The sequence below is a fragment of the Leishmania donovani genome, chromosome 31 (genome assembly GCF_000227135.1).
Source record: "Leishmania donovani BPK282A1 complete genome, chromosome 31".
NCBI lineage: Eukaryota > Euglenozoa > Kinetoplastea > Trypanosomatida > Trypanosomatidae > Leishmania > Leishmania donovani.
Genome location: NC_018258.1, coordinates 1,360,558 through 1,388,225, shown reverse-complemented (window position 1 = coordinate 1,388,225; position 27,668 = coordinate 1,360,558). Strand labels below are relative to the sequence as shown.

The 27,668-nt window shown below is 60.8% G+C and overlaps 12 protein-coding genes across 12 annotated transcripts; all 12 read left to right on the top strand.

Moving 5' to 3' along the window:
- Positions 1-832: 832 nt before the first annotated feature.
- On the top strand, positions 833-1,084 carry LDBPK_313010 (hypothetical protein, conserved; the record flags this gene model as incomplete). Its single annotated transcript, XM_003863338.1, has 1 exon — positions 833-1,084. One exon carries the CDS (start codon positions 833-835, stop codon positions 1,082-1,084), a length of 252 nt encoding a protein of 83 aa, XP_003863386.1.
- A 607-nt stretch (positions 1,085-1,691) lies between these two features.
- Positions 1,692-3,047, top strand: LDBPK_313000 (nucleoporin (NUP54/57), putative; the record flags this gene model as incomplete). The annotated part of the gene is made up of 1 exon (XM_003863337.1): positions 1,692-3,047. The coding sequence occupies one exon, from the start codon at positions 1,692-1,694 to the stop codon at positions 3,045-3,047; it is 1,356 nt and encodes a 451-aa protein (XP_003863385.1).
- Positions 3,048-3,509: 462 nt separating this feature from the next.
- LDBPK_312990 (hypothetical protein, conserved) lies at positions 3,510-7,232 on the top strand (the record flags this gene model as incomplete). The annotated part of the gene is made up of 1 exon (XM_003863336.1): positions 3,510-7,232. The coding sequence occupies one exon, from the start codon at positions 3,510-3,512 to the stop codon at positions 7,230-7,232; it is 3,723 nt and encodes a 1,240-aa protein (XP_003863384.1).
- A 682-nt stretch (positions 7,233-7,914) lies between these two features.
- Positions 7,915-8,775, top strand: LDBPK_312980 (aldehyde reductase, putative; the record flags this gene model as incomplete). The annotated part of the gene is made up of 1 exon (XM_003863335.1): positions 7,915-8,775. The coding sequence occupies one exon, from the start codon at positions 7,915-7,917 to the stop codon at positions 8,773-8,775; it is 861 nt and encodes a 286-aa protein (XP_003863383.1).
- A 736-nt stretch (positions 8,776-9,511) lies between these two features.
- On the top strand, positions 9,512-9,961 carry LDBPK_312970 (hypothetical protein, conserved; the record flags this gene model as incomplete). The annotated part of the gene is made up of 1 exon (XM_003863334.1): positions 9,512-9,961. The coding sequence occupies one exon, from the start codon at positions 9,512-9,514 to the stop codon at positions 9,959-9,961; it is 450 nt and encodes a 149-aa protein (XP_003863382.1).
- A 720-nt stretch (positions 9,962-10,681) lies between these two features.
- Positions 10,682-12,712, top strand: LDBPK_312960 (protein kinase, putative; the record flags this gene model as incomplete). The annotated part of the gene is made up of 1 exon (XM_003863333.1): positions 10,682-12,712. The coding sequence occupies one exon, from the start codon at positions 10,682-10,684 to the stop codon at positions 12,710-12,712; it is 2,031 nt and encodes a 676-aa protein (XP_003863381.1).
- Positions 12,713-13,479: 767 nt separating this feature from the next.
- Positions 13,480-14,115, top strand: LDBPK_312950 (ribosomal protein l7/l12-like protein; the record flags this gene model as incomplete). Its single annotated transcript, XM_003863332.1, has 1 exon — positions 13,480-14,115. One exon carries the CDS (start codon positions 13,480-13,482, stop codon positions 14,113-14,115), a length of 636 nt encoding a protein of 211 aa, XP_003863380.1.
- A 493-nt stretch (positions 14,116-14,608) lies between these two features.
- LDBPK_312940 (hypothetical protein, conserved) lies at positions 14,609-15,583 on the top strand (the record flags this gene model as incomplete). The annotated part of the gene is made up of 1 exon (XM_003863331.1): positions 14,609-15,583. One exon carries the CDS (start codon positions 14,609-14,611, stop codon positions 15,581-15,583), a length of 975 nt encoding a protein of 324 aa, XP_003863379.1.
- Positions 15,584-16,619: 1,036 nt separating this feature from the next.
- LDBPK_312930 (hypothetical protein, conserved) lies at positions 16,620-18,494 on the top strand (the record flags this gene model as incomplete). Its single annotated transcript, XM_003863330.1, has 1 exon — positions 16,620-18,494. The coding sequence occupies one exon, from the start codon at positions 16,620-16,622 to the stop codon at positions 18,492-18,494; it is 1,875 nt and encodes a 624-aa protein (XP_003863378.1).
- Positions 18,495-20,415: 1,921 nt separating this feature from the next.
- On the top strand, positions 20,416-21,228 carry LDBPK_312920 (hypothetical protein, conserved; the record flags this gene model as incomplete). The annotated part of the gene is made up of 1 exon (XM_003863329.1): positions 20,416-21,228. The coding sequence occupies one exon, from the start codon at positions 20,416-20,418 to the stop codon at positions 21,226-21,228; it is 813 nt and encodes a 270-aa protein (XP_003863377.1).
- A 798-nt stretch (positions 21,229-22,026) lies between these two features.
- Positions 22,027-22,866, top strand: LDBPK_312910 (hypothetical protein, conserved; the record flags this gene model as incomplete). Its single annotated transcript, XM_003863328.1, has 1 exon — positions 22,027-22,866. The coding sequence occupies one exon, from the start codon at positions 22,027-22,029 to the stop codon at positions 22,864-22,866; it is 840 nt and encodes a 279-aa protein (XP_003863376.1).
- Positions 22,867-24,416: 1,550 nt separating this feature from the next.
- Positions 24,417-25,226, top strand: LDBPK_312900 (hypothetical protein, unknown function; the record flags this gene model as incomplete). The annotated part of the gene is made up of 1 exon (XM_003863327.1): positions 24,417-25,226. The coding sequence occupies one exon, from the start codon at positions 24,417-24,419 to the stop codon at positions 25,224-25,226; it is 810 nt and encodes a 269-aa protein (XP_003863375.1).
- Positions 25,227-27,668: the final 2,442 nt, after the last annotated feature.

Here is a 27,668-nt window from a genome sequence, read left to right as displayed (position 1 = left end):
ATGATGCAAAGCCGCCGTAGACACAGGCGTTGCAGCGCAGTGTGCCAACGCAGTCGTCTGAGAGCATGGCCTCTGCCTCAAACACCACCCACCCACCCCCGCTCCGCAGGCCGCCACCTGGTGCATCCCCCTCGGGGGCGGCTCAGGCTCCCCGCCTCTGTAGGTGGTGAGGGCCGGGTGGGATGTGCTCGAGTCACATTGGCGCCTTGCCCATCATATGTATGGTGCAAGCGTGTGCACCGTCGCAGGTCTCTCCGGCGGCGCGCCATCCACAGCATGGCCGCCGACATCCGTAGCGATACATCGCTCTGACCTCCTCCCCCACGTCGCAGGTGTCTAGCCCTGTCGCCAGCGGAGGCGGCTCGGCATTGGCAGAGGGATAGTGGAGTGTGGGGGAGGGGGGTGCACTGGACCCTGCAATACCGCGCGCTGAGCTGTGTGTGCCCCCTCCCTTCCCCCCTCTCACCCCATCGGTGAGTGATAGGACGCGGATGTTTAAAGCGTGGAAAAATGATTGCTCGTCTTTACCACTCCATCTCCCTCCATGCGCTGCGCTCTCTCCTCCTTCTGGTGCGTCACCTGCTCGCCTTGGCTTTCAACATCGCCATGCGGGCGTATCTTCTCTGTGAACACGATGACACTGGCAGGCCGACCAGGCGGCCTGTCTCTCTGCTTCGCTGTGGATATATTCCCCTCACCTATTGTCGAGCCCCTCCTCTACTCCGCTGCCACGACTATCATCATCTCCTCACCGTTGCCACACCGCCCTCACTCACTTTTCGAGTCGAAAGAAGAAAGCGCACACGCTCAAAGGCGCGCCTTCCACGTGGGGATGTCTGGTAAAGCGCCCGCGCCCCTCTGCCTGCGGAGCCTCAAGAAGGAAGATCTCAACTACGAGGGCCGCGTACGGGCCGAGAAACACAAGGATGAGCTTATCATAGACTACACCGCCTACCTGGCGGCTCACCCGGAGATCACCCCACTCCTACACGACATCATGCAGCACTTGCTGTTGCAGAAACCAGACCATCCACTTGCGGCCATGAGCGAGTTTGTGCGGGCGCGCACCTCGAGTTTTTTGTAGGCATGTGACGCTGCACAATGCGCCAGCGCAAGAACGAAAACAACCCCCTCTGCGCGTGGCTTTTGTCGGTGCTGTGCGTGAGCCCCTCACTCGCCCACACGCACACCTCCCATCGTTTCCACCTCACCCATCGCAGTGCCCTTGTCGACATGTACAGTACTCACGGACGCCCTTAAGGGGCAAATTATGCCACGCTATTATCCATTTAGGAGGCCGGCATCGAAGACACGAAACACATACCGCGCCAATGAGTATCTGCTCTCTTCCATTTTGAGGGAGACTGGTGAGCGGCGGCTATCATGAGCTCCCTCTACATGCCCACAGGGTCCGGTGTGTCCGTGGTGAATCACGAAGATGGCCGCTGCTAGTTAGAACGCTACCCCCTCTTCCCTTCCTCCCTTCCGTTCAGCGAACCTCGCCTGCCACCGTCCACTCCACTCTCCGCTGCTGCCCCTCCGTTTTCTCCTTCACGTCGCCTCCCTTCCGTTCGTCGATCACCTGCGCACGAGCGTCGTCGCATCAGTGGAGAGACGGTGCCGATCGTATTCGCACCAGTCTGTCTCTTGTTGGTTTGTTTCTTGAGGTTGTCACACGCCTCTGCAGATCCATGTTTGGTGCCACCGCGCCTTCGGCGGGCATCGGTGCCCCTGCTGCCGGCTTCGGTAAGGCTCCAGCAACGTTTGGCACCAGCGCCTTATCCGGCACGAACACCACCGCCACCACCAGCGGTGGCTTCGGTGCTGCGGCCGGCGCCTCGGCAACACCGGGCTTCGGCACCGCGTTCGCAGCCCCTACGGCCAGCGCCGCACCAGCTGGAGGAGCATCTGGCTTTGGCAGCAGCGCAGCATCAGGGACCACCGGCTTCGGAGGGGCAGCCGGCTTCGGCGCTGGCGGCTTCGGGGCCGGCGGTGGTTTTGGGGCGAAGCCAGGGGGCGGTTTTGGCGCCAGTGCCACCTCTGGCTTCGGAGCACCCGCAACAGGGACCACCGGCTTTGGTGCAGGGGCAACGGCACCGGCAGCGATCGGCGGTTGGGGCATGCAGCAGCCCAACCCCGACATACAACCCCAGGCACCCCAACAGCAGCAGCCGACCGTGACGCTGCAGGACTTCGCGCGGCAGAGCGCCCTCGCCAGCTACCTCGTTAAGCTGGACGAGTCCTACAACGCGCTGCACCCCAACTGCCGCTTTAGAGCCTTTGTGTACAACAGTTGCGGGGCGGGGCAGGTAATGGACGCAATTCAGAAGGAGCGCTACACGGCCTACCTCAACGGCGGCGGGTGCAGTGAGGAGGCCTACATGCAGGCACTCCACCAAAACCCTGACCCCGGCCGCCTCTACCCATCCCCCATCCACTTCTCCCAGGAGCTCCTGCGGCGGACTGAGAAGCAGAGGGACGCCGTAAAGGTGCTGCAGAAGAAAGTGACAGAGCTGCTGCAGGATATCGACACAGTGGCAGGCATGGACGCCGCGAACGTGCGGCGGCAGCGCGAGGTGGAGCAGGAGGAGGTGATGCTGCAGCACCGATGGTACTCGCTTCTGTGCAAGATGGAGCTGCTTCGCCGTCACGGCAGCTCTTGCGGCGAGGAGGGCCTGCTGAGCAGCCGTGTCGAGCAGCTCCGCAAGCTCTTGCGAGCGCCTGGTCGCTTCAGTCAGCTACTGAGTGAGCTGCGGCCGTTCCTGACAGAGGAGGCATCGCGTGTGGCAATAATCACGCAGCAGTCGGCAAACAAGACGGAAGCACGTCAGCAGCAGCAACAGCGCCGCTTCGTCGGATCCGCGCCAGCAGCGTGGCGGAACCCTGGCGGTCAGCCACTCCTGCGCTCCGAGGTGGATCCGTGCATCATAAATGGCTGGATCCAGTTTGCCAAGCAGATGCAGGACGGAATTGAGACGCTGAATGAGCTTCTCAAGACAGATCTAAAGGAGATGCAGGCAATCCGCAGCCGTGTGGAGGCCTCTTAGTTCTTTGAGGAAGGGTGGTGGTGACGCAAACTCTCGAATTGGTGTTGTTGAGCCTCTCTCGTCTGCCACGCTCAGTGCGGGACGGTCATCCAAGAGAACGACGCACAGCGGTGTCGGCGCCGACACAGGTGCGGTGCGTGGCACTGCTTCCCTGCCACGCACGTACTCGCGTGTTTGGTCGATTCCTTCGCCCCCTCCCCTCCTCCCGCCCGCTTCCTTCATTCTTTTTTCCGGGGGAGGGGAAGGGTCGAGGACCTCATCAGCCCTCTAATGCGCTGAAAGAGTGCCTATTCACCATTTCCAACCCACTGTCCCTCAGCGCGTCTCTGTCCCGCCTCTCGTTGCGTCTTGTTTGCCTTGCCCTCTGCACATAGGCGTGCCGTACGCACCATTGAACACCGTCACTCTTCGTTCACTTCTACTCAGTGTGGCACATCGCACGGGGTGGGGAAGGGAGTCATCATGACGGACGGGGTGTGGCGCAGCTTCCGTTTCTTCGACAGCGAAGCCCTTGCGGCCGCCTCCTCCTTAGCGGAGCTCAACGTCGTGTGCTCATGCCTGACCCCCACCTCGCTCGTTGTGGGCGACTGCGAAGGTCAAGTGCTCTTCCTCGAACGCCATCCCGCGTCGACGGCCGCCTCGCCGGGGGGCAGGTGGTGTTTTCAGGCCTACGCGGGCCCAGTCACACACATCCGATACTGCGCACTGCGCAACACCCTCATCACGATCGGCAATGACGATGCGGTTCACAACACGATTTTGAGAGTCTGGGACCTTGACCAGCTCGTGGCCCTGTACCGAGGCCTTCTGGGCCTTAGCCCAGCCGATGTCTCGACTTCCGTTCCGGGGGCATCAGCAGCGGATGCCCCGCTCCGGTGGAGACCGCCCTGCCAAGAGCACCGCATTCTACCCGCTAGCAAAGGCGCGAGCGGCGGCGCTTCGAGTGCGCATGCCTCATGCGAAGAGGCCCCTCTAGTGACAATTCTGCTGGATGAGTCGAAACAGATGCAGTGCCACTTCAAGCCATCCTGCACGACTGCAGGCACGCTTTCTCCATCTCCCACCGGCAACTCCACTGCCAAGGGGTTCTCGTCGCATGCAGGGGAGGCTGGCAGCACCGGCGTCGTCTCATGCGGCTCCATCCGCTCTGCTGTCGTGAGCTTCGATGTGGTGCCAGATCTCTCGTGCGCCGCTGTCGGGCTCGTCACGCGGGACTGTGTAGTGCTGCAAGGGGATCTGGCGAAGGAGCGGTCGGTTCGAGTGCTGACGATCCGCAGCGGCCTCGCCAAAGGCGCTCTCACGTTTGTCGGACTCCCCAGCATGCAGCTCGCGACGTTGTGGGAGACCAAAGGCGGTGGCCATGCGAGCGACATCAGCGGCGGAGGCACCAGCGCCTTCTCTTTTCTGACAGACAGCGCCCGCGCGCTGACAAGGTCGGCGAGTGCATCGAAGGTCGACTGTAGCGGTGATGCGGTGACAGCGGCGGGGGTTCAGGTGCTGTACACGGTCTACGAGGACGTGGTTACGTGCTGGGCGTTGCGAGCCAACGGCAACTGGTCCGAATACCCCTGCCCCACCTCCAGCGGTGGTGCTCCGCGTTTTGGAGCGGCTCTGACGTCGCGTGGCGAGCTGCTCGTGCTGTGCAAGCAGGCCGCATCACACGCGACAACTGGCAGCCGTGTTGTGCGGCTCGGCCCCGCTGATCCAGCCTCCAGCGTCCCCGTGCCGTACGACCCGACGATGAAGTCATGTGTGCATCCCATCCACGTCGACCACGTGCCGGGACGCTGCTTCCTCTACACGCACCGTCAGTACCTCGTGCTGCTGGTGCAGCACGACGGAAGGCCAGAGCAGTTTCAGCTGCAGTGCCTTGACCTCGCCTATCGCATCCGTGGACTGAGTCGCCCGCAGGAGACGTACACAAACTGCGCCATGCTGCTGGCGGACGAAACAGACATGCTGGTGCTGTTTCTCGACCCGGCTGTGCGCACACGGCAGCTCGCGTTGCGAGGTGTGCGACTACGCGAGGCAGACACGCAGACCAAGCTGGAGCTTCTCTTCAGCAAGGAATGCTACGGCATTGCGCAGCAGCTGGCGCAGACGATGGAAGGGGCCGACCCGACACTGCAGCTACGCATCCGCAAGCGCTACGGCGACTACCTCTATGGCAAACGCAAGTTTGATGAGGCCATGGCCCAGTACGTGGGCACGATCGGGCATCTGGAGTCGTCCTACGTCATACAGCGGTACATGGGCAGCGCACACATGGAGCAGCTCATCCGCTACTTGGAGGAGCTGCACAACGAGAAGCAGAGCGCCCACACCAACGTGGCTCACACAACGCTGTTGCTCAAGTGCTACATCAAGCGCAAGGACGAAGCTCGGCTCAAGGCGTTTATCCACCGTGACGACGTGCGGTTTGATGCGAAGAACGCGATCGAGGTGTGCCGAGAGGGCGGATACGCCGCGGCGGCGCTGCACATTGCCGATCGCTACGCCGCCGTGTACGACTGCGCACGCATTCGCTTGTACGACATGCAAGAACCCCTCGAGACGCTGTCGTACGTCCGCACGCTGGGGATCGATGAGGCGGAGCCGATTTGCTCGCAGCTCGGCAAGGACCTTCTTCTTGCGGCGCCTCGCGCCACGACAGAGCTGCTGATAGAGCTGTGCGTGCACTGGAAGGGGCCGGGACGGCGCCTAGTGAACGTGCCCGCTCTCCCTGCGCTTGCGCCTGACGCTGCTCGTTTTCCCACTTGCACGGGAGATGCGATAGGAGGCGGGCCGCGGCACCCCCACCACGCGAACGCGTCTGCATTCCTGCACATCTTCGTCGACGCACCGGTGTGTCTCATGAACTTCCTTCGCGCGGTGGTGGAGAGTGGTGTGCTGAATGAGGATGCCGCGACACCCGCGCCGATGCAGATGGCTGTGGAAGGCAACGCAGCCACGCCATCGTCACCTGCACCGCACTCTCCCACAGTGACATCGGGCCCGCATGCAGTGCTCTACAACACGCTGTTGGAGCTTTACATGACTCGTGAACTGAAGAGCACGCTTCGACTGGTACCCCAGACAACAGCAGCAACGGCCGGTGCAGTCTCGAGCGCTGACGCGACGGCCGAGTTCCCATTGGAGCCGTACAAGCGACGGCTGGAGCAGGCGCGGACGTTTCTGGAGGCGTACAAGGGTCGCTACGACCACTACCTCGCGCTGAATCTGGCCCATCAGCACGGTTTCGAGGACGGCATCCTGTACCTCCTCCGCCTCCTCGGGCTCTCAGAGGAGATCCTCGGCTACTACGGCGCCAAGCTGAACGACTCCAACTCCACCCCGGCCGAGAGGCACGAGGCGACCGCGAAACTCTTTCAGGCGTGCCAGGACAGTCCGGCATCCGACAGCAGCACGACCACCATGTGGATGACTCTGCTGTCGCAGCTCATGCGCACCGCAAAGACGGAATCGCTCGACATTGTGAAGGTGCTGGACTACATCGAGGCCCACGACGCGCTATCGCCGGTGGTGGTGCTGCAGATACTGAGCAGTGGCCCTGAGAGTACTCTGGATCTGCGCACCGTGCGGAATTACTGCCAGCGGTGTCTGCTGAAGCAGACGCAGCAGTTGCAGGAGGTGCTGGCGCAGACGTCGCAGCGACTCGGCGAGATGGAGCGTATCAAGAAGGAGGTCGTCGCTCTGCAGACCTCGGCTGTCGTCTTCCAGGCCACCACGTGCGCACACTGCCATCAGGTGCTTGACACTCCGACGGTGTACTTTATGTGCAGGCACGCCTTCCATCACCGCTGCCTCTACACAGCGGCAGAGTGCAACGTATGCGCGGCGGCCCATCGCCGGCAGCTCGACACCACCCGAGAGGCGGCGCAGCACGACCTGCCGCTGCAGAACCCGAGCAACTTTGCAGCGCAGCTCTTTCAGGACGTGAAGTGCGGCCGCGACGCGACGGACGAAGTGGCGGGTGCAGGTGCAGGTCGGAACGGGAGAACCCCACAGGATGGCTTTCGCGTGGTGGCGGACTACGTTGCCCGCGGTGCCCTCGGTGCGCCGCCGCCGTACAAAGACGCGGGCCCCTTCGGCTGCCAATCGCCAACAGTGCCGCACCACCCCAGCGGAAGTCATCAGCGTGGGGCGGCGGGCGTGGCTGGCGCGGACGACCTCGACACTTGGTAGACGGCGGCATGGGTGCATGTGTCGGATATGGACTCTCATGCAGGTCTAAGCGAGATGACGAGAGAAATGCCATCGCCGCACCAAGAGGTGGATGAGGTGCCACGGGCGCTGAAGAAGGACGCGGTAAGCGCAAGAGGTGAGCCGTCACGGCGGTACAGAAAAATGCGCGGGCTGGACTCCTCCCCCTCTCTCCTTCAGCTGCTGTTCTGCGCGGACGTTGGCGGGCTCTTTCTTGCGCTCCTTCCGTGCTCTCGTCTTTCCACCACCTCTATTGGTGCGACACTCCTCCTGGCCTCTTCACGCATCTTCTTGCCCCGTTCTCTCACGCAGGACTTCAACGCAGACCGCGCCCATAGAGAACACCTCCCCCCCCCTCCCCCCAGCTCCCACGCCATACTCCTCCCTTGCTGCTGGCACTACAGACACACAGGCTACCGCCAACCATATATACCATCTCAGCAACACTGTTGCCACCCAAGCAGTAACCACTACTGGCAGTGGCTGGGAGTGGGAACGCCGCTGTCGCCCCGCCTCTCATATCCTTTTCCAGTTAGTGGCCTTGGTGCACTTCATTCCGCAGAACACCGAAGTCGGCTACCTGAACACTGCATTTCTGCTTTCTCTCCATATTTGCACACACACGCACAACCCTTCATCACCGTTCTCCCGTACTCGAGCTGAGATGGCGGCTCGCCGTGTGGTGCGCCTGCCCGATGGCACGGCGGCTCCAGCGCTAGGACAGGGCGTGTGGATGATGGGTGAAAAACCCGAAAACCGCACACGCGAGCTAGCGGCGCTGCGAGCCGGTATGGAAGCGGGCATGACGCTCATCGATACCGCAGAGATGTACGGCAACGGCCGCTCCGAGCGACTTGTGGCAGAAGCCATCAAAGAGACGCCACGTGAGCGGCTCTTCATTGTCTCGAAGGTGCTGCCAACAAACGCATCGCGGGCGACCATTTTTCGCAGCTGTGATGCCTCCCTCCAGAACATCGGCACAGACTACTTGGACCTGTACCTTCTGCACTGGCGCGGCCGTGTTCCGCTGCCCGAGACCGTGACGTGCATGGAGGAACTCGTCAAGAGCGGCAAGATTCGCCGCTGGGGTGTGTCGAACTTCGACGTGGACGACATGAAGGAGCTGTGGCGCGTCCCCGGTGGCGACAAGTGCGCGGTCAATCAGGTGCTTTACCACCTTGGCTCCCGCGGCATCGAGTACGATCTCCTTCCCTGGCTCAGGGAGCACAACGTGCCAGTGATGGCCTACTGCCCCATCGCTCAGGCTGGCGAGCTCAAGTCGGAGCTGTACAAGAGCACTGTTGTGCAGAGCGTTGCGGCTCGCCACAACGCCACCGTCACACAAGTTCTACTTGCCTTTGTGCTGCGCAGCGGCCACGTCATCGCAATCCCACGCTCCAGCAACCCGGCGCACACAAAGGAGAACGCGGCGGCAGACAGCATTGAGCTGACAGAGGTGGACATGGCACAGCTGGACGCGGCGTTTCCTGCCCCCAAGCACAAGACGCACCTCGATATTGTATGAGTAGAGTGCAGCGTGTAGTCCCGTCGTGTGAGACTACAACCCCATTATCTCTGCGTGTGCACACGTGCCTCGGCCTCTTGTTTTCCTCAGCAGCGAAGAGTCGGCGACCCTTCTCTGCTCTGCATATGTTCCGTTGCGTCTCCGTTGGTTTGAGTTGTGCACGTCGATACAGAGTGGCACGTTGCCTGCGTCGGTGGGCCATGCGCATAGCGCGTCGGGGATGCGTGCATTCCCGTGTCGTTGCACCGAAATTTCAAAAAAAAAAAAGAGAGCTACAAGCATGCATTCAGCAGCCCTCACGTGGAGGGATACGGAGCTGGCAACCCATCATGGGTGCCGCTTAGCTGTTCCCTTTTAGCTCTGCAAGGCCGCTGGGTTTGTCCTTGCACACGACTTCCGCCGTGTGATGTGAACACACCGATATCCGTTGTGCGGGAACTCTGTCCTGTTTCGAGTGCGCTCACTGCCGGCTCTCTCTTTCATGTTCCTTCGCTGTCCACAATTCGCTTATGCTGCGCTTCTCATCTCCATCTTCTCTGTCGTTGTGTCTGAGGTGCTGGTCGGCAGAGCCCGATCACCGTGCGGCCTGCATCGAAACTCACAGGCGCGGCACACAAAAAGCGTGGATGTTGTAACGCACGGCAACGGTACCTCGAGACCCTTTCGTCGAATCTGTTTCGTCTTGCTCTCTCCCTCTCTTTAACCTCAACCTCCACCGCCCGTGGCGGACGTCGGAATGGGCAGGAAGAAACGCGTGAGTGATGTGGAGACGACGCCGGAGCTGAGCTTCGTGCAGGGCGGTGTCCTCAACACGATCATCGTCAAGGGGACAGAGGAGATGCAGCAGATCGCGGTGGACACCGCTGCGTTCCTCGAGGACAAGCGGGTGGTGCGTAGCACGAACATGGATCAGGTGACCTTCTCCCAGAATGCCATCTTCAAGGTCACCCTTGACTTTGCAGAGGCAATCCCGTGCATTCCCGAGATCGCGGTGCGCGAGTCGACAGACTGGATGCTGCTCAGCTGCGCCGGAAACCACGCGCACTACTCGACGGTAGACCAGCGCCTCATACTTCAGCAGTGCAAAGCATCCTTGCAGAGCAACATACCGGAGCTGGAGTTTCCCATCTGCCTTGTGCTGCGGTTTGATGATGATCAGTGGGTAGTCGAGCGCGCCATTCGCTAAGAGGGCGCAGTGGTATCTACGTGCAGTAGCCGTCCTCACCGCAGTGCGTGTGCATGTCCTCGGTGAATATCTTTTTCGCCAGTTCTCCTTGCGTCCTGTCATCTCTCTTTCAAGGACCCTCCCCAGCCCACCCCCTTCCGTACACTCCTCTGGAATCGAGCGACGCTCGGCCTACACGACAGCAACACCAGTGGCGTCCTTCCTCCGCTCTGAGAAGATGCATCAAAATGGACATATCAGACGGCGGCATGCGGCGCTGTCCCTCCAACCGCCATCCACCTCTTGCTCCCACCCTCCTCCTCCTCCTCCTCCTCTCTCCTGCATGTCTGTCCTTCGACAGTGGCGTATACTCGCTGCTGTTTGGATCTCTTCGTCTCGTGCGTGCAGGTGGCTCTGGTGCCTACCGACTTGCACAGAGAGAGAGAGACAGCGTCGCGCACGTGTGCGCATGTGCTTCAGCGCCCCTCTTACTGTCGCACACCCACCCTTGTCTGTTTTGCGCTGGGCTTCCCTCGCCTCAAAACCCTCCACCGCCCTCCGGTCAGCAGGCCTTGTGGCTCTAGTACCTGCCAGCGCGTTCTCCTCTGAACTACTACGTTAACGTCGCCCAGGCGCGAAGCTGCTGCGTGCGCTGGCATTTCTTTCGGTTGTTTTCTCTTGTTTTTGCGTTGCTGCCTGACAGCATCTCCTACCCCCTAGCCTCTCCACTGACTCACGGTCATGGAGGCCGCCCCCGCTGCCGCTGCGCAGCGACCGCCGCAGACCCAAAAGCGGCCCCGCGAGGAAAGCAACGCCCCGCTACAGGAAGGTAGCAACGGCAGCGTGCCCGCTACCTTCTCCAGCGAGGCCTCCGTCACCACGCCTGTTGCCGACACGGAGCTCGTCGTCGACGTCGATCAGCCAGAGACCAACCCGCAGGCGCCGGCCGTTGACGCCCCGCGTTCACGATCGCGTGGACTAGCCGCCGTCGGGCCAGGCTCCATCTCACCCGTCGCGGCCTCCCGCAGCGGCACTGACGGTGCCAATAACTGCCAGCCGGCTGCAGCGGTCACAACACTGTCGTCGTCTTCGGCATCTGCGGACGCGCGCCGCTTCAAGCAGCCCACCCTTGCCGCCTACGGCATGGTCAGCGACACGATGGCGCTCAAGAAGGAAATCAGCGACCGTGACAGTCACATCGAGGAGCTTAATCGCGAGGTGGAAGGGCTGCGTGCCGAGGTGGGGCGGCGCAATGACCAGATACACTTCATGGACGGTCAATGTCGGCAGTACCAGAAGAAACTGGAGCACTTCCAGTCTGTCATGCGGCAGGAGATGCTAAGCGCTGCCCAGAAGGACCGCTCGGAGGCACGGCGCGTCCTCTATCAGAAACATTTCGAGCTCGGCCAGACCGCGACGTGGCACAGCAACGGCCAGACTGTATGGATGGAGGGCGATCGAGTGCGCACGCTGTTCTTGAAGCTGGCCAACCTCACTCAAAAACGTGAGGAGGTCGAGGCGCTCAAGAAGGCGGCGCAGAGCAACGTGAAGCACCTGGCCCGCCAGGAGCGCGAGCGGGAGGACTCTGGCGCCGGCCCGGACCTGCAGGACGCGCTGATGGCTGCCCAGATGGAGTATCAGCTGCGCGCGTCCGAGCACGCCGCTCTGACCAACACCATCGCCGACATCAAGCTGAAGCAGACAGAGATCGAGCACGAGAAGAAGGCCTTCGTGAAGGAGATGCGCCGCGTGAATGACGAGGACACGTCCGAGTTCTTGGCGATCCCCACCATCGGCGAGGGAGACCGCTACGTCCTCATGCATCTACTAGGCAAGGGTGGCTTCTCGGAAGTGTGGAAGGCGTTCGACCTCGTCGAAGGCCGCTATGTGGCATGTAAGATTCACCACATTCAGCGCGAGTGGCCTGCCCAGACGCGTACTCACTACCTGCGCCATGCGCAGCGGGAGCTCGACATCATGCGCGCGCTCGATCACCCGCATCTGACGCACCTCTACGACGTCTTCCCTCGCGGTGACAACATGTTCATCTCCGTGATGGAGTACAGCAACGGCATGGACCTCGACACCTACCTCAAGCGCTACCGCACCTTCAAGGAGGCCGACGCGCGGCTCATCTTTCTGCAGGTCGTGGACGTGCTGCGCTACCTCGCCTCCCTCGACAGCCCTATCATCCACTACGACCTAAAGCCGGCCAACATCCTGTTGCACCGCGACGACCCAACCATCCTCGACATCAAGATTACCGACTTTGGCCTCTCCAAGATCATCGGCGCCACCCGCGAAGGCCCCAGCGACAACCCGTCCATCGAGCTCACCTCGCAGGGCACCGGCACGTACTGGTACCTGCCGCCCGAGTGCTTCGAAACCTCCTCGACACCGCGCATCAGCAACAAAGTCGACATCTGGTCCGCCGGCGTCATCTTCTACCAGATGCTCTTTGGCAAGCGGCCATTCGCCGAGGGCGAGTCGCAGCGCCGCATATGGCAGGAAAAGCTCATCATTCAATCCGCGCGCACACTGCACTTCCCAGACACACCCAAGGTAAGCGAGGAGGCCAAGGACATCATCCGTGGCTGCCTCGCCTTCAACGAACGCGAGCGATGCGACGTGTTTCAGCTGAGTCAAGACCCCTACCTGTTTCGCACGAGCCGCCGCTCTGCGCACAAGGCGAAAAGCGCCGCTCCCTCTGGCGTCGGAAGCTCGAACTCACCGCTGATGCCACCCGTTACCGACGCAACACCGGCATCATAGACGCTCGCCGTATGTGTGTAGCTCCCGCTCTGGTAAGTCTGTCATTACCTCTTGTGGACATATACACGTGTGTCTGTGTGCCGATGCGCCCATGCCTTTGTCATAGAAGAAGACAGCAACAACATCATAGAAAGACACACAAGTGGCCTGGATATGTCTGTGTTGTCGTCGTTGCGCCTCTTTCACCGTGGACATACGTACACGCGTCTGCGCCAATCCAGCCCCCTCGCCCCTCCTGCCCCTCCTGGCCCTCCCCTCTTCACCTCCATTCATTTTTTCCTCACGCCAAGCACCATCATCTGCCGGGCCAGCGTCGACCGCCTGCAGTCCTTCCCCCTCTTCCCAGCTGACGCCGGTGTGCATTTTGTCGTGCTGCATAATACCGAAATGCCGAAGTGGTCCACCCGCCATCCCCCGCCTGTGCCGGCGTCGGTGTGTCTGAGGGTTGCCGTTGGCGTATGCAGGCGCACGGCTGCATGTGTAAGGCATCTCCTGTGCTGTTCTCACTGCAGCTCTGTCGCGCACTCTGTAGAAGAGCGTTGACTGCCGCAGCGGTACTCGCGTCGAACCCCTCTGCCCCCGTGTTGCAGAGGCGGCACATGTACCGCGCACGTGACGGGTGACACCTACTAGAGGCGTATCCGCTCATTTTTTCCCACCCCACTCCGCGCTTTCTTGCCCCCTTGTCTCCTCTCTTCATGCGCTACAGGCTGATACACCATCGGCACACAGAGCACCACACACATCACAGGCGTTTTCGCATAGGCATGCGGCAGAGAGTCCTTGCATGGGAAGTCGCACGGCTGCGTGTGGCCACCGCTGCCCTTTTTACGTCGCACCGAGCCATCATCAACGGCGTGGCGAGTAACCGCATTCCGCGTGGCATGACGCCCCTGGGCGTGCCGTGCAGCGAAGACGTGTTGGAGGCGCTGGCAGAGGCCTATGTGAACATGGATATGGCCACCATGACCGCCTTTCACAAGAAGGCGATGGCAGAGATGTTGCGCGCCGGTGGCGGTGGTGGGGCCGAACCCGCTGCAGTGGACTACGAGGAGCATTTACTACGAGCTTCGGGCGGCGCTAGTGGTGCTGCTGTCGCCACATCGGCCCCGGCTGTTCCGGTGGCTCCTGGCGGCGACGCTGCGGCTGCGGAGAGTGCGGCTCCGTTGGCCAAGAAGGCACCTGAAAAGACGGCTTTCGACGTCACCCTCAAGATTTTTCCGGCTGAGAACAAGATCAAGCTGATCAAGGAGCTGCGGTGTGCCTGTGGGCTCTCCATCCAGGAAGCGAAGACGGCGATCGATAAGTGCCCAGGTGTGATCGCCCGCCAGGTGCAGAAGGGCGACGCGGAGAAGCTCAAGGACGCTATGGTGAAGCTGGGGGCCGAGGTGGAGCTGATGTGAGGGCCGAGCCGGAGTAGCTCATTTCATGCCAAAAAAAAAAGCGCGCGCCACGTGAGGCCGACGCGCCTTCTCCCCTTTTCTCATAGGGTGCTCATGCGCGCATAGGAAGACGGGAGTAGGCCCTGTTGAACTCTACCTCCGTGCGTTGTGGCGGTGTTCGATGCTGCTGCTGGAGGGAGGTTGTTTGGTGACTTGATGAGAGGGGGCGCCGCTCACACTCTGGTGAATCGAAAGAGAGGTACGCGTGCATGGTGAAGGGGCGCCCGTGCGCTCGAGTGAATGAAGCGCCGTTGGCACGTGGCGGTGAGCTGTGGCGGACTTCTGTGGCGCATGCACGCTCCCTATCTTCTTCCTCAGTGTCGGCTATGCACGTCGACGCTCTCCCTCTCAAGCGACCGGCTTTGAAATCTTTCCTCTACGCTGTGCTGCCTTCCCCACTCCCCCATGCCCCGACGCCAACCGTCTCCACGCACCGTGCGCACACCCGCCGCAGATGTTACCGGACCCTTTTAGCGTCTCGTTTCGTCATTTTCCTCACCAACGCGAAGCAGGAGGGTGCACATGCACTAACGCGTCGCCGCCTCCATCATCCAGCAGAACACCGCTCATTACAGGCCGGCACACGCGCCCGTCGCACCTCGCAGCCGTCATGTCAGAAAGCCTCCCTGGCGTGCTGTGCTTCCTGGGGCTCATCGTCTTCTTCGTGGCGGACTTCTTCTACGCCAAGAAGCTGAACGAGCAGAAGAATGCGCACCCGGAATTGGACGACTGCGCCCCGGCCACGTCGCCAGACCTCGACACGATTGCCGTGCTCGACTCCCTCACCGCCACTGCCGTCGACTTCTACCGCCACGAGCGACAGCGCTTCACCGGGGTGGCAGCGCCCGCCAGCCCGAACGAGTACGCAGCAGTCGGCGAGAATGGTGTGAGCGAGGAGCCGGCCGCAAACCACGACTTTGGCGACCAGACAGGCAAGACGGTGATGCACACAATTGTGGTGGTGTGCAGCATTGCCGCGCCGCTGCTGACTGTCCTCGTGGCTCTCATGCCCTCCCTCTTTGGGTGGACGCGCTTCGGGGTGCATTCATCCATCGCCTACCTCGCCGCTGTCCCAGGCATGGCCGCTACCGGCTTCTACGCGATGCGCTCCTACGAGCTGACGCAGGTGTTCGATGTTACCAAGACGGAGTGGATCGCGATGATGTGGCTCCGCCTAGACGCCATCTTTCTCATGTCCGCCGTCGCCTTCTTTGGTGTCGGGGCGTGGGTGGTGGCCGGCTGCATGGTGACCACGGCTATGTACCTGGCACACCGGCTCATGAGGATGGAGAAGCAGCTGAACCGCGTGCAGCGGCACACGCAGCTGGTGCGCGACGAAGTGGACGTGACGCGCGTGCTCGTGCCTGGAACGGCGGAGTCCAAGAGGGCGTCTGGTATCAACGACGGGTATAGCGCGCTCTCCTCGTAGTGAAGGCTTCATAACGGAAGCGGCACACGTATATCGCTCTCCTGTACGTGCGTAGGGTGTGTACGCATGCGCCGGCTGCCATCTTGGTTGTTCTCCCCACTCCGACGATGAGTGCTTGTCGATGGAACGGCTCGTGTCATTGCTTGGTTGCTGTTTTCTTCTGTATCCGTGCGCAGTGGAGGTGGCAACTACGGTCCTTGATTAAAGACATATACGCACAGGCATACCTGCTCCCGCGCACGGCCGGCTCACCACGTGAAGGAATCGCGCGCGCTGCGGCACAGGCATGGCTTTCAATACAAATGGGAGTAGGGGAGGAGCGCTCGCCTTTCGCAAATTTCGGCATCGGCCGTTTGCCCGCCCCCCCCCTCTGTCTCTCCCAGCGAGCTCAGTTTCTTGCCACAAAACTCTCGAACTCTTTCAATTCTCTGCAGACACGGATCGGCATTGTACCTCTCACGCTGGAGGACGCAGGTGTAGACCTGGCACAGGAGAAAGCGGTCCTTGCCGCCAGAGGGGGGCATCCACAAGAGAAGCGTCGCACTGCCACGCACACAAGCACACACGTAACATCACTGCGCCACGTCAATGCACACACGCAGGAGCGGAGGGCAACCGCTACCACTACCTCGTCCTCTCCCTCCTCTGTTGGGTGGTCACTTCGTCCAGCAATCGTAAGCGGCGCGCGCTCGCTCGCGATAGAATTCCAAGGAGACGCATACATTCATAGAAGAGAGGGGCAGATTTGGTTTCCATTGGCAACGCACACCTGCTCGTGCTTCAGCTGCACGCTCTCCTTCCTCTCCCCAAGTCGCACTAGGTGTACTGCGGGCAACCACTGTGTCCACGAGGCGCACCGTCAGCCTTCCAGCTGCGGTGCGCACAGCGGCTTCTCACCGCATTATACGATAGAGTGACGCTGACGAGTTGCTTCTGCTGCGCGCCTTGGTAGTCGAACGGGCCTGTATCAAGGAAGCGGTTCAACGCCACCGGGCGCACAGCCTCCTTCCCTCCCTGCTCTCCTCACGTTGGCATAATGCTGCGGCCCACCCTTGCCAAGTGGCTGGAGCGCAAAGGCGTGCGACCCATCGTGGAGAGACTCGCGCGAAGCACGCTGCGAGGACCATCGGTCAGCCACAGCGCCTCCCACGTGGCTGCAGGCTCTGTTTCATCGTCATTGTACCACACCGGTGACGTCGACGACATCGACGCGGCGGAGTCGCTGGATATGATGGACGGCATTCCGAACGAGCCCTGTGGCCTCCCTGCCTCCGCCGCGCCGCGACGCAATGCTCACCCGCCGGAGCCGCGAGCACGCGCTGCCAACAGCTACAGCTGGTCATCCGGTGCTGACTCCGCAGGTGCAGGCAGCGGCACGGTAGACCACCGCGATAGACCAAGTCAAGATGAGAGATCAGCCAGTCCTGCGCGACGCGTCATCACGGTAGCACGGCGGCACCACAGCCCACCTGCCGAGGCTTCTTCTGTCTCCCGCCACGCGCACGCACCCGTTACCCATGCACCGCTGTCTAGCTCCCCTCGAGAGGCTCAAGTCACGGATCACGCCAAGGGCGCGCCGCACCGCGACAAGCCTGGACACACCGCTGCTCCTGTGAACCCTTCGGATGTCAATGTCGGTGGCAGCGGTACCATTGCGGAAACCGGCGAGTCTGCCGGGAGCGCGGCCACGAAAGCCAAGTCCTCCGACGCCTACCGCTTTCTCTTGCATCACATCGACGCCGAGATCGCCGCGCTGCAGCGTCGCCACGCCTCCGTAACGACACGGCGCCAGTCTGTCCAGACGCGCCAGACGCAGCGTATCAAGGAGCTGTTTGAAGTGATGGAGAACCCGTGGACGTTGTTGCCGACAGAGGTGCAGCCCGCGCTGCCCGCTACCGGGGTGGATGTGTACATCAAGGAGCAGCAGATAGCGCGCCAGCAACAGAACCACACTCACCCGATACCGGAGGGCCAGGACAAGATGTACGTACTGGCGCTGCACAAGAACTACAAGTCCATGCCGGCGGGCCGCAAGCGGTTCTACGAGGAGGCGGCACACTACAACGCTGCCGTGCGAGAAGAGCTCAAGTACCTGCTCACTCGCGGCTGCTCCCGATTCGAGGCATTCCTCGACACTATCAAGGAGTGCACAATGGAGATGGCGCGGGAGGGGCAGGTGCCGGAGCTGCCCACCACGCACGCACAAAACCGCTTTCACGCAGCGCGCGGCGGTGTGTCGAACTACCGTCATGCCAACACACCTAGGGCCTTGCCAGCTGGCGGCGACGCCGGCACCACGCGAAGTCGTAAGTCGCACCAGCATGCACAGCCTCAACAAGTCGTCGCGGCGCAAGAGACGTCTGCCAGAGCTGAAGCAGAAGCGGAGGAGGGGGACACCACCGCTGAGTGGGTGGACGAGGGCGACACTGCCGAGGACACCGCCAAGGCGGCGGCGCGTGGGGCTAGGCACGGCTCGGTGGGGCGCAAGAGAGGACGCAAAGCATCGCAGCGCATCCAGAGTGCAGCGAAGAGGGCGCATGCCAAATCCGCTGCTGCCGCGGCGGGAGTGCATTCCTCTGCGAGGGTGCCCAAGCGACGGCAGGGTTCTCAGACATCGGCGACGAGGCAGCCCGACGCCAGGCCGATGCGAAGCGGTGGGGGCCGCAGCGGAGCCGGTGCCGGTGCTCATTCCAAAAGCGATCGTAAAAAGACGGTGAGACAGGCAGGCCGCGGCACTGGTGTGTCGCGCTCCATCCCACTGCCCAACCTCGACCACCTCGCCGTCAAGAAGATCAAGCGGATGCTCACCTCGCCGTCCAGCTCTGGTGGTGCAGCAAAGAAGGCGGCAAAGGCGAAGAGGGCGTCGCCATCGAGGAAGCCGGCTGCTGGCGGCACGAAGAAGAAAAGGTAGACGAACCGCCACCGCAAAGGAGGAAGAGGGGTGGTGGTTGGGGGGGGGGGTCGTCGTCCATGTTTCCGCCCCCGGATGGGCCGTGCGAATAGAAGTGTCACCACTAATCCCAAGTAGGTGTGTCCGCTGTTGTTGTTGGCGTGCGCGTCTCTCTCTTTCCTCACTGAGGATGCGTGTGTGAGGAGATGGGGGAGCGTGCCGGGGACGTCTGTGTTGATGAGTGTCAGTTGGTGCCATTGTGGTGTTACGGATGTCGATGAAACCCTCCCACCAACCCACCACCGGCCCTCTTTGTAGAGCTGAAGACGTGGTGCACCTTTCCCTTATGCTTCTGTCGCCTCTCTCCTCAATGACTGCCTGCGTATGCGTGCGCAGGTATCTGTGTCGCTTCTCGATGATCAGCACCGCCCCTCCCCGACTCGGTGGACGGCGTGCCATCGACTTGATTTGTCGTTGATGCTCATAGAAGGTGCTTGAATTTGGCGTGCGCGCGTGCGCACGAAGAGACCCACAGTTGTGGACGAGGCGTACCTACCTGGCATCCATCCCGGACTCTTTTGTTCCTCTTCCCTTCGTGCGTGCTTTCGTGCTAGGCGAGCAGCATCCCCACTCCGTGGCCCCGCCCCCCCCCCCCTGGGGGTCCGACCTCTTCGATAACCCTCCTGCTTTATCCTTTTCGGGTTATGATTAAGAGTCGAGGAGACGGGTAGGACCGAGCAGGGAGGTGCTGAGGGGAGGGGAAGAGGGCCAACGGAGAAGAGAGGTGGAAAGAGAAGGAAGGCGAAGGGAAAGGGAGGTGTGTGGACGGCACCCATTTACGTCTGTGTCCATGTGGCCGCCGGCGTTGTTCCTTTGTTTCTCTCTCGATCCCTGTCGCTTTTCTCACCGACTCCATAGACACATGCACCTCATGTGACATTGAAGGCACACAAGAAACAGGCAGACATGGGGGTGGAGGGACGGAGGGGACAACGTACGGCTGTGCGACCCAACGTATGACACAGAAGCAGAAGCACAGAGCCTGTGTACATGTCGTGCACCCGGCCTCTCTGTCCAAGGCATCTTTCACCCTAAATCAAAACGAAGGCGGCTGCCACGCATTCGCGGTTAGCTTCGCAAGCTACGATCGCCTCAGCAGTGTCGTGCTCTGCAGACCATAACCTTCAGGGCCCCTCCCCCTCCCATGCTGCTCGCATTGCATTTGCGTACACTAATAGCCGATTCTCGCACATCGCCGTGCTGCCTCTCTCTTGTGCCGCCGCTCTCACTCTCTCTCGGCCTTACACCTTGTGGGATGTGTGCATTCATCAACGCCAGTACCTGCTCTGACTCCTTCAGATACGGCCGTCTTTCCTCGCCGCCCGTGCCATCTCCCCCTCCCCTTCCCCCACTTCTCGCCTTTTGCCTGCTCCCCCGTGTGGACAGAGAGTGTTACCGCACGTGCGTAGACGTGCGCTCAGCTACCACCAACGGGCCCTCAACGAGGGACCACTGGCCGGCCATTTCTCATACCCCCTCTCTCTTCGTGCTTCTTCCTCTTCTATCTTGTCGAATCGTTACCAGACAGAGCTGAAACGTCTTTACTTCTTTGCCCTGAGTTCGCTGGCCGCTTGAGGACTCGGCCTCTCTCTCCCCTCCATTGAACAGGGCCTCCTCGCTCGGTCAAGCCTCTCCTCTCCTCGCAGCTGTGTTGTTTGCTGTACAGTTGATGCGCCTCTGCTAACTGCTGCTTTTCCTTGTCGAGTGCACATATCGCTTGTGTGTGTGTGTCTTCCTTTCAGCGTCTCTTTCGCTCTCGCCATTGCTTGGGGGGGGGGGGCTGTACTTGTGCCTGCTCCGTCCGTCTCTGTCTTTCGCTCGAAACACCTCTCGTTTCGCCGCCGGCCCGCATTGCAGCCACGCCTCTGGCGACGGGCAAACAATGAAGTTCATCCCGCTGGACAGCTTCAGCGCGCTAAACTCCCTCTTGCAAGGGGTGGAGGCGCAGGGGTGCTGCATCACCATGCGTCTAGAGGCCTACACGTGTCGGCACACGAAAGAGGAGCGGCAGATAGCAAACAGCATAGCTTGCTATCAAAACAACGTTCAACTCACGCCACCTATTAGTCCCTTGCCCACTATCGGCGCGTACGCCGGCTTTACTCAGGAGGCGCTGCCGCCGCTTGTACTGGGCGGAAGCGCCGAGAACGTGACCGCGAGTTACAGCCTCGTGAGCCCCAACGAGATCGATGACCGACTGGTGTACTTTGTGGCAGCTCTCAACACGGTATACGAGAGCGACGGCTACGACTTTTCGGTTCTGCGGGAGAACGACTTTGTGCGTTACACAGAGCCGCAGTTCCGCACGGAGGTGTCGAGCACGCTACAGTCGTTGCCGGAGCAGTGCCGCCCGGCAGTTCAGCGCTTCTGGCCCACGATCGAGGAAGTAGTGGAGAACGCGGAGAGTGGCTGCGAGTACTACGAGTTTCGATGTCCCTCCTGCGACCCGCTCGCCGACACCACCGTCTACGCCCGCCACTACTTTGTGTACAACCGCAGAAAAAAGGTGCTTGTGCTGCTTGTGGAGTACGGCGAGAGCAACCCTTACCGAGGGGACGACGGACTGCCACACGCTGGCGACCCGACTTCAGCGTGGGACGCTGAGAGTCCCACGTATGCCAGCACCCCCGACCCAGGCGAGGAAGGGGAGGCATACGATGGTGGCAAGAACAGGCAGTTCTACGGGTACTACTAGTGACTCAGTCTGTGGTGGAGGGTGGCGCAAAGTACAGCCCTAGACACGCGTGAAGCGTCCTTGCCGAAGCCCTTTCCCTCGGTGGTCGGGGCGTTGTTGTCTATGCCTTCTGCCTTTGCGTCTCTCCACGTGGGCGCGTGCATATGTGCGCGGGTCGCACCAGGCCCCCCCCCTCAGTCTCTCTCTATCCCCCCCCCTCCACTATAAACGCAGAGCAACAGACAAGCACGCAAGAAGAGCGTCGCGTCTATCAAATCAGCGACACACAACGGCCACGGCAAGCCGCCGCGCTCTACCTGATTGACAGTTCCCTTATATGCGTGCGCCAGCTGGGTGTGTCAGTGTTCGCCGCTTTAGAGGAGTGGCCAGGGAGCGCATACTCGCTTGGCGGCAGGGAGTACGACCTTGAGCCGCTGCTGTGACGTGCGCGTGTGCGTTGGCGTGCACATTGTGCGCGCCTTATCCGTCAGAGGTGGCATCCGCTTGTCAGATCACGTTCGACAGATCCCTCGCATCCGCTCCTGCCTCTTATCTCCGTTCCTCCTCCTCCTCCCCCCTCCACCCACACACGCACAATTTGTCTGCAGCGCACTCGTCCCATGCCACTTCCGTAATTTCCTATCGCTCCCCCCTCTCTCTCCGCGTGGGATCGTTCTCACCACAACCGCAGCTCGCGCCCTCCCGCCGGACACCTGCAGGTGTCTGTGTTCGGAAGAAAGCCTCTCTCGCCGCTCCCACGCCCCAGCGCCCTTCTCAGCACACGATCCCTCCTCCCACCCCCTCGACCCAACAGCAAAGATGCCCGAGAAGTGCATCGGCATCACCCCGGTTCAGGTGGGCCATGTCGTGGGCAGGGGTGGCTCGACGCTCAAAGGCATCCAGGAGCGCACCGGGGCGACTCTGTGTATCGTGGAAGACGGCCCGCAGGTGAAGATTACCGCTGACGACGCTGCCAAGGTGGCCGCCGCGGAGGCGGAGGTGCAGAAAATCGTTGCCAACCAGCAGAAGCCCGACTACGAAGGACCGTGCGGCGCGCGCCTGCGCAAGGAGGCGGACGAACTCGGCCAGAAGCGCTCGAAACTCTTCGAAGAGGCGACCAAGATGCGGGAGGCCGGTGACCATGAGGGCGCGAACAAATTAGTCGCGATGGCCAAGAAGGCTGGCGAAGACATGAAGGCCCGCCACCGCGAGGCAGCCTTGGCGATTGCCAAGCACAACAACGAGGAAAAGGGCAAGGGTCAGAACTACTTCGACATGCACGGCCTGCACCTAGAGGAGGCGATAGAGATGCTGAAGGTGCGCATGGACAAGCTGGAAGAGAAGCCGGTGGGCTCGACGACGGAGTTCGAAGTAATTCCAGGCGCCGGCCACCACTCCGCCCCTGGAACGCAGAAACTGAGGCGCGCCACACTAGAGTACGTGCAGTTGAAGGGCTACCCGTACGAAGAGGTCAACGCCGGCGCGTTCCTGGTGAAGGTGCCCGGCTTAAGCGGGGGTGTCCTCTCGAAGCCGGAGGATGGCGACAAGGCGCCGACTAAGCCCAAGGAGTCTGCGACGGGGGTGGCGAACAAGCCCAAGGCTTTGGCTTCAGCGGCGACCAGCAAGAGCAAGGGCCAGTCCTGCTGCGCGTGCATGTAAATCTCAGGAAGGTAGGCCAGCATGTGCAAGGTGTGTGCGACGCTGCTGCCGATGCTTACGCCGGCATCCTGCTCATGAACGTGTGGCGCACATCTGCGCCTCTTATGGCCTATGCCCGTGCGTAGGGGTGTGGGTCCGCTCTTTGTCTTTCGGTACGCCGATGGATTGCCTACTTGGTCACAAAAACCGCCTCGACGAGTGGGGCTCCGTGTGTGCACATGCTGACTGCGGACGCTCCCTAGCAATTCTGTGTTTGCGTGTTGCTATCCTCTCCCCACCCCCTCTTCTTCGTTTTTTTTTCGCGTCCACACGTGAGCGTTTCGCTTACTCCTCTTCCTCTCTCACAATGCGCGGCGTTGTTCATGTTTGCGTGTGGCTCCGTCTACCCGTATACCCAATCCCCACCATCACCACCACCCCAACGTCCCCCCCCTCCCACCGCTCCTCTGCCACGTTCACCTTTGTTTGTTTATTGGTGCGAACCATCCTCTTTTTTTTAAGGCTTCTCTCTCGTCTCCACTCTCTGTGTGGGAGGGAAGGAGCCTAGCAGCCTTCCCCCCCCACCACCACCACCACCACCCACTCCACTATCCCCCTGCCAATGCCGAGCCGCCTCCGCTGGCGACAGGGCTAGACACCTGCGACGTGGGGGAGGAGGTCAGAGCGATGTATCGCTACGGATGTCGGTGGCCATGCTGTGGATGGCGCGCCGCCGGAGAGACCTGCGACAGTGCACACGCTTGCACCATACATATGATGGGCAAGGCGCCAATGTGACTCGAGCACATCCCACCCGGCCCTCACCACCTACAGAGGCGAGGAGCCTGAGCCGCCCCCGAGGGGGATGCACCAGGTGGCGGCCTGCGGAGCGGGGGTGGGTGGGTGGTGTTTGAGGCAGAGGCCATGCTCTCAGACGACTGCGTTGGCACACTGCGCTGCAACGCGTGTGTCTACGGCGGCTTCGCATCATGTGGTGGGCCTGTAGCAGGTCGGGGCTTGAGTGTAGTTGACGTCGTATTCTCTGGCAGAATGAGCGCTTTCTCAAAGTAAAAAAAAACGGATTCGCATCCCCCCTTCTTCCCCACCACCGCTAGGTGCGTGCTTCGAGGTACCACCGTTACGAGAGAGGCGGTGAGTCCGCAAGGGCTGCACACGGTAGCACACATACGCGCTATCGGCTCACGCCACCATCTTGCCAAGGAAGGGAAGGGAAGGGAAAGCGGTGGCCTCTGCCGCGGGGCAGCTGTTAGGCACTGGCGCGTGCCTCCGGTTTTTGCGGTTTGTGTGCGTGCATCCTCCCATACACTTTTGTGTTGCCCTCCTGCCTTGTTTTGCATTCACGCATCGACCTTCGCGGCTGTGCAGGTGGCGTCCGCTCGCCGGTAAAGGGCTTCTGCAGGGAACCTTTCCGTGTTGCCTGGCCCTTGGTTGCTTGCTTCAGTAGGGTCTTAGTGCCCCCGCCATCCCCGGCGGCCTGCTCTACGTGATTGCCTCTCAGATAAGCACTAGCGCTGGCAGATCCTCTTTTCTCTTCTGTATAGAAGCTCTCAATGTGCCGCAACAACAACAGCGAGGACGGGGACTGTCCTGGCTGCTTCGGGTTCCTAGCCTCGTGGATTCCAGGGCTGCGCTACCCGGCTAAGCGTTGCATGTCTCAAGACAGGTCGACCTTCTCCAGTTGCAGCTCTGGCTCCATGGATACCAAGGGTGCCTCCAACGATGTCACAGATGTGGACGACGAGAGCCCCCTGTCAGAGGAGTCACGGTCTTCGTCGACTGGATCGTGGAGCTCGATGGGCGATCTCCAAACCACGGAGAGTGCGGAGAGCGATGCGCCATCGGAGGAGTCGGACCCGCAGGAGCGGGTACGACGGGCAACCGCATCTTTCCTCCAGTGGAAAAACAAGGAGTACGTGCCGCTCAGCCCTGACGAGAAACGTGCCATCAAGGAGTACCGCAAGACGGTTGCACAAGAGGAAGGGACCTATACGAGCACGCGGGCGCAACGGCAGCGAGGCGGGGCTCCAAAGGAGCTCATTTCGCGTGAGGACGAGTGGGTCGATCTCGGTACTCCGGTCGAGGACGGTGGGCTGGTACGGCGCCGCAATAGAAAGATCCGCTTCGTTGCTGCGGTGATAGCCAGCAAAGAAGTTGACGTGCACAACGATGGGCTCGTCGTGGTGACAGACACGGGTGAGGAGGTGCCGGAACTGCCGCGTTGCGCCTCGATTCTGCGGACGTCCTGCGTGAAACATTTGACGGAGGAGCCGCCGGTGTTCGTGGAGGACTTGAATAGCTGCATGCTGGAGGAAGAAGGGCAATCCTGCGAGTCCGCACTGTGTGTACCGGGAGTTTCATAGGTAGGCTTATATATATATATATATGTTTGCAGCTGCTCTTGTTATCCTTTGCTTCATTTGGTTCTCCTTGGGCTTAGCAGCCGTGAAGAGAAGCACGGCCACGCTCATCGGCACGCTGTGGATGTCCTCTCCACCACCTTCGCTGCGACTCTCTCCATCCCCTGCGCTCTCGTCGTCGCCACCGGTGCTTTGGTGGTCTTTTCGCGCTGCTGTGGGGAGGGGGGAGGGGGCGCGTGGCCGACTGGTTTTGTCTGCCCTGTCGCTTTCCCATTATCCTTTCGATTCCCTGTTTGACCTCCCTGTGGAGCTTCATCACAGCCGGCGCGTATTTGGTGACGGTGCGTCGGCATGCTGTCTCTCTGTGATGTCATGGGCCCCTTTCGTTCGCTCATCCTTTTACTGTTCCCATGGCCGTCGCTTCTTGTTATTCTTCGCCAACGGGCCCGTGTCTGTGCTTGTATGGTGTTGTCTTCCGATCTTCGCATGTCTTCCTCTTAGGATGCCCATGCATACATGTATGTATATATATACGTTTGTACGTGTATGTGTGTGCCATTTCACCTCCCATCCCGCTACTGTCCTTTTCCACGCGTGCCGCTTGACTCACCCCCGCCTCTTTTTCTATATGTGCATGTGTGTTGTGTGTGCCTTTGCGGGCGAATGATAGTGTGCTCCGCGTATGTGTCCATCCCTCATCTGTCTGTCTTTTCTCTCTCGATGTAATGCCATGCATGCTGTAGCGTACTTGTCTGTTGTGCCACCCCTGCGTGTGTGTCTGTTTGCATCTGTGCACACCTGTGCGCTTCTCTGTCGTTGGGCGTTTTCGCAGCCCTCCTCCCGCAACTACTGCTGCGCGAGAGTCGTGCCTCGCCCCACTTCCTCTCTAACTCGCGCAAGTGTTTTCGCTTCCCTTTTCTTTGTTTTGCGTCTTCGCTCTTCGCCTGCACCCCTCCCCCTCTTTCTCGCTCGTCACGCTCATCCCTGTATGCAGACAGACAGAGAGCGAGGAGAGAGGGAGGAAGGAGTGGGGTGGGGGTGAGGGAAGGGGTAAAAGATGGCGCCTTTGTTTCCCCTTGTCTGCAGTTCATTATGCCCGTGAGTACAAACGTGTGAGTGTGTGTGTGTCTGTGTAAGGTGTGATAACGCATGAGAGGCGCTGTTTTGTTGTTTTGTCGTTACACGCATTCTCGCATCCCGACACGTCTCTCTGAGATGGGCATGGCTCACTCCGCTCGCGTTGCGGATGCACCATCCTAGTCCCCGTTTACCTCCTCACCTCTCCCCTCCCCTACCTCCTCGTGTTTCCCGCACCGTGTCCTTTCATATGTGTGCTACGTGACGCTTCTTCGCCTTCCCTCAGTGCACCTCCTCCTTCTCTCCCCTCGCTTTTCCCGTCGCCTTCACTTGACCTCTATCCACCCTTTTTCTTCCTTACTCTTCCTATGTCTCGTTGTGCATCCCATCGGCAACGTGCGTCATGGGGGTGTTAGCGGGCGGCAATGACTCTGTCGTGGCTCACTCGGCTCAACCCTCTCCCTCTGCACACACACACACACACGCCCTCCTCAACTTTTCTTTCTCTCCCTCCCTCTGTGCAATTAAGATTGTGTCTTGCGAGGGTTCGTCGTTAGAAGCGAAAAGAGAAGGGCTAGCGTGCACGCAGTTGCGCCGCGTATGCTTCTGTCCCTTGCGTGCGTGTGCCCGTCATTTTTTCGTTATCGCTGCCTCCGCGAGAACCGCCGCGGTTGCCGTCTCTACCGAGTAAACTCCTCCTCTCTCTCCTTCTCTCTCCGTGTTTTGTTCTCTCTCGATCACCATCCCTGCCTTCGCGCCGTTGTTCGCGTGCAATGACAGCTTACTCGACGGCAACGGAGTGAAGCCCGTGGCGCTCTCGAGGGCTTCGAAGACGGGCTCTCTTTCTTCATTTGTTCGTGTTGCTAGCTGTTGTGTCGCGCGCGCACACAGCTGTTTCTCTCGCCCTATGTGTATCCTGCTGGCGTTCTCCTCACCCCTGGCGTCCTCTCCGCGGACCGTTTTTTTTTTTGCTGGTCTGTCACCCTGCTCTGCCATCACATCTTGTCATCCGCTGCGCACGTCGGTGTGCGTGAATGTGTATGTGTGTTGTCTTTTATTCATTCCTTTTGCCTTTGATTTCTTTGTTTCGTTGCCCGCTGCGGCTCCCCGATGCTGCAGGACACCCCAGCGCGTGGCATCAGGGCCCAATATCGACTCTTTGTGTGAACGCCAAAAGTCTGCAGCCTGTCCTCGGGTGCTGGTTTCGGGCTCTTGGTGTCAGCGGACAGGTCGGGGCTGGCGCTGTGCCGCAGAGACTCGCGGCTATGATTACGTTTGTGCCCGCTCACTACGAATCGTGCCGAGGATTCGACAAATATGTGCATCCGCCGCCTGTCAAAGGCGTGCGGATGCAGGGGAAGGTGGAGG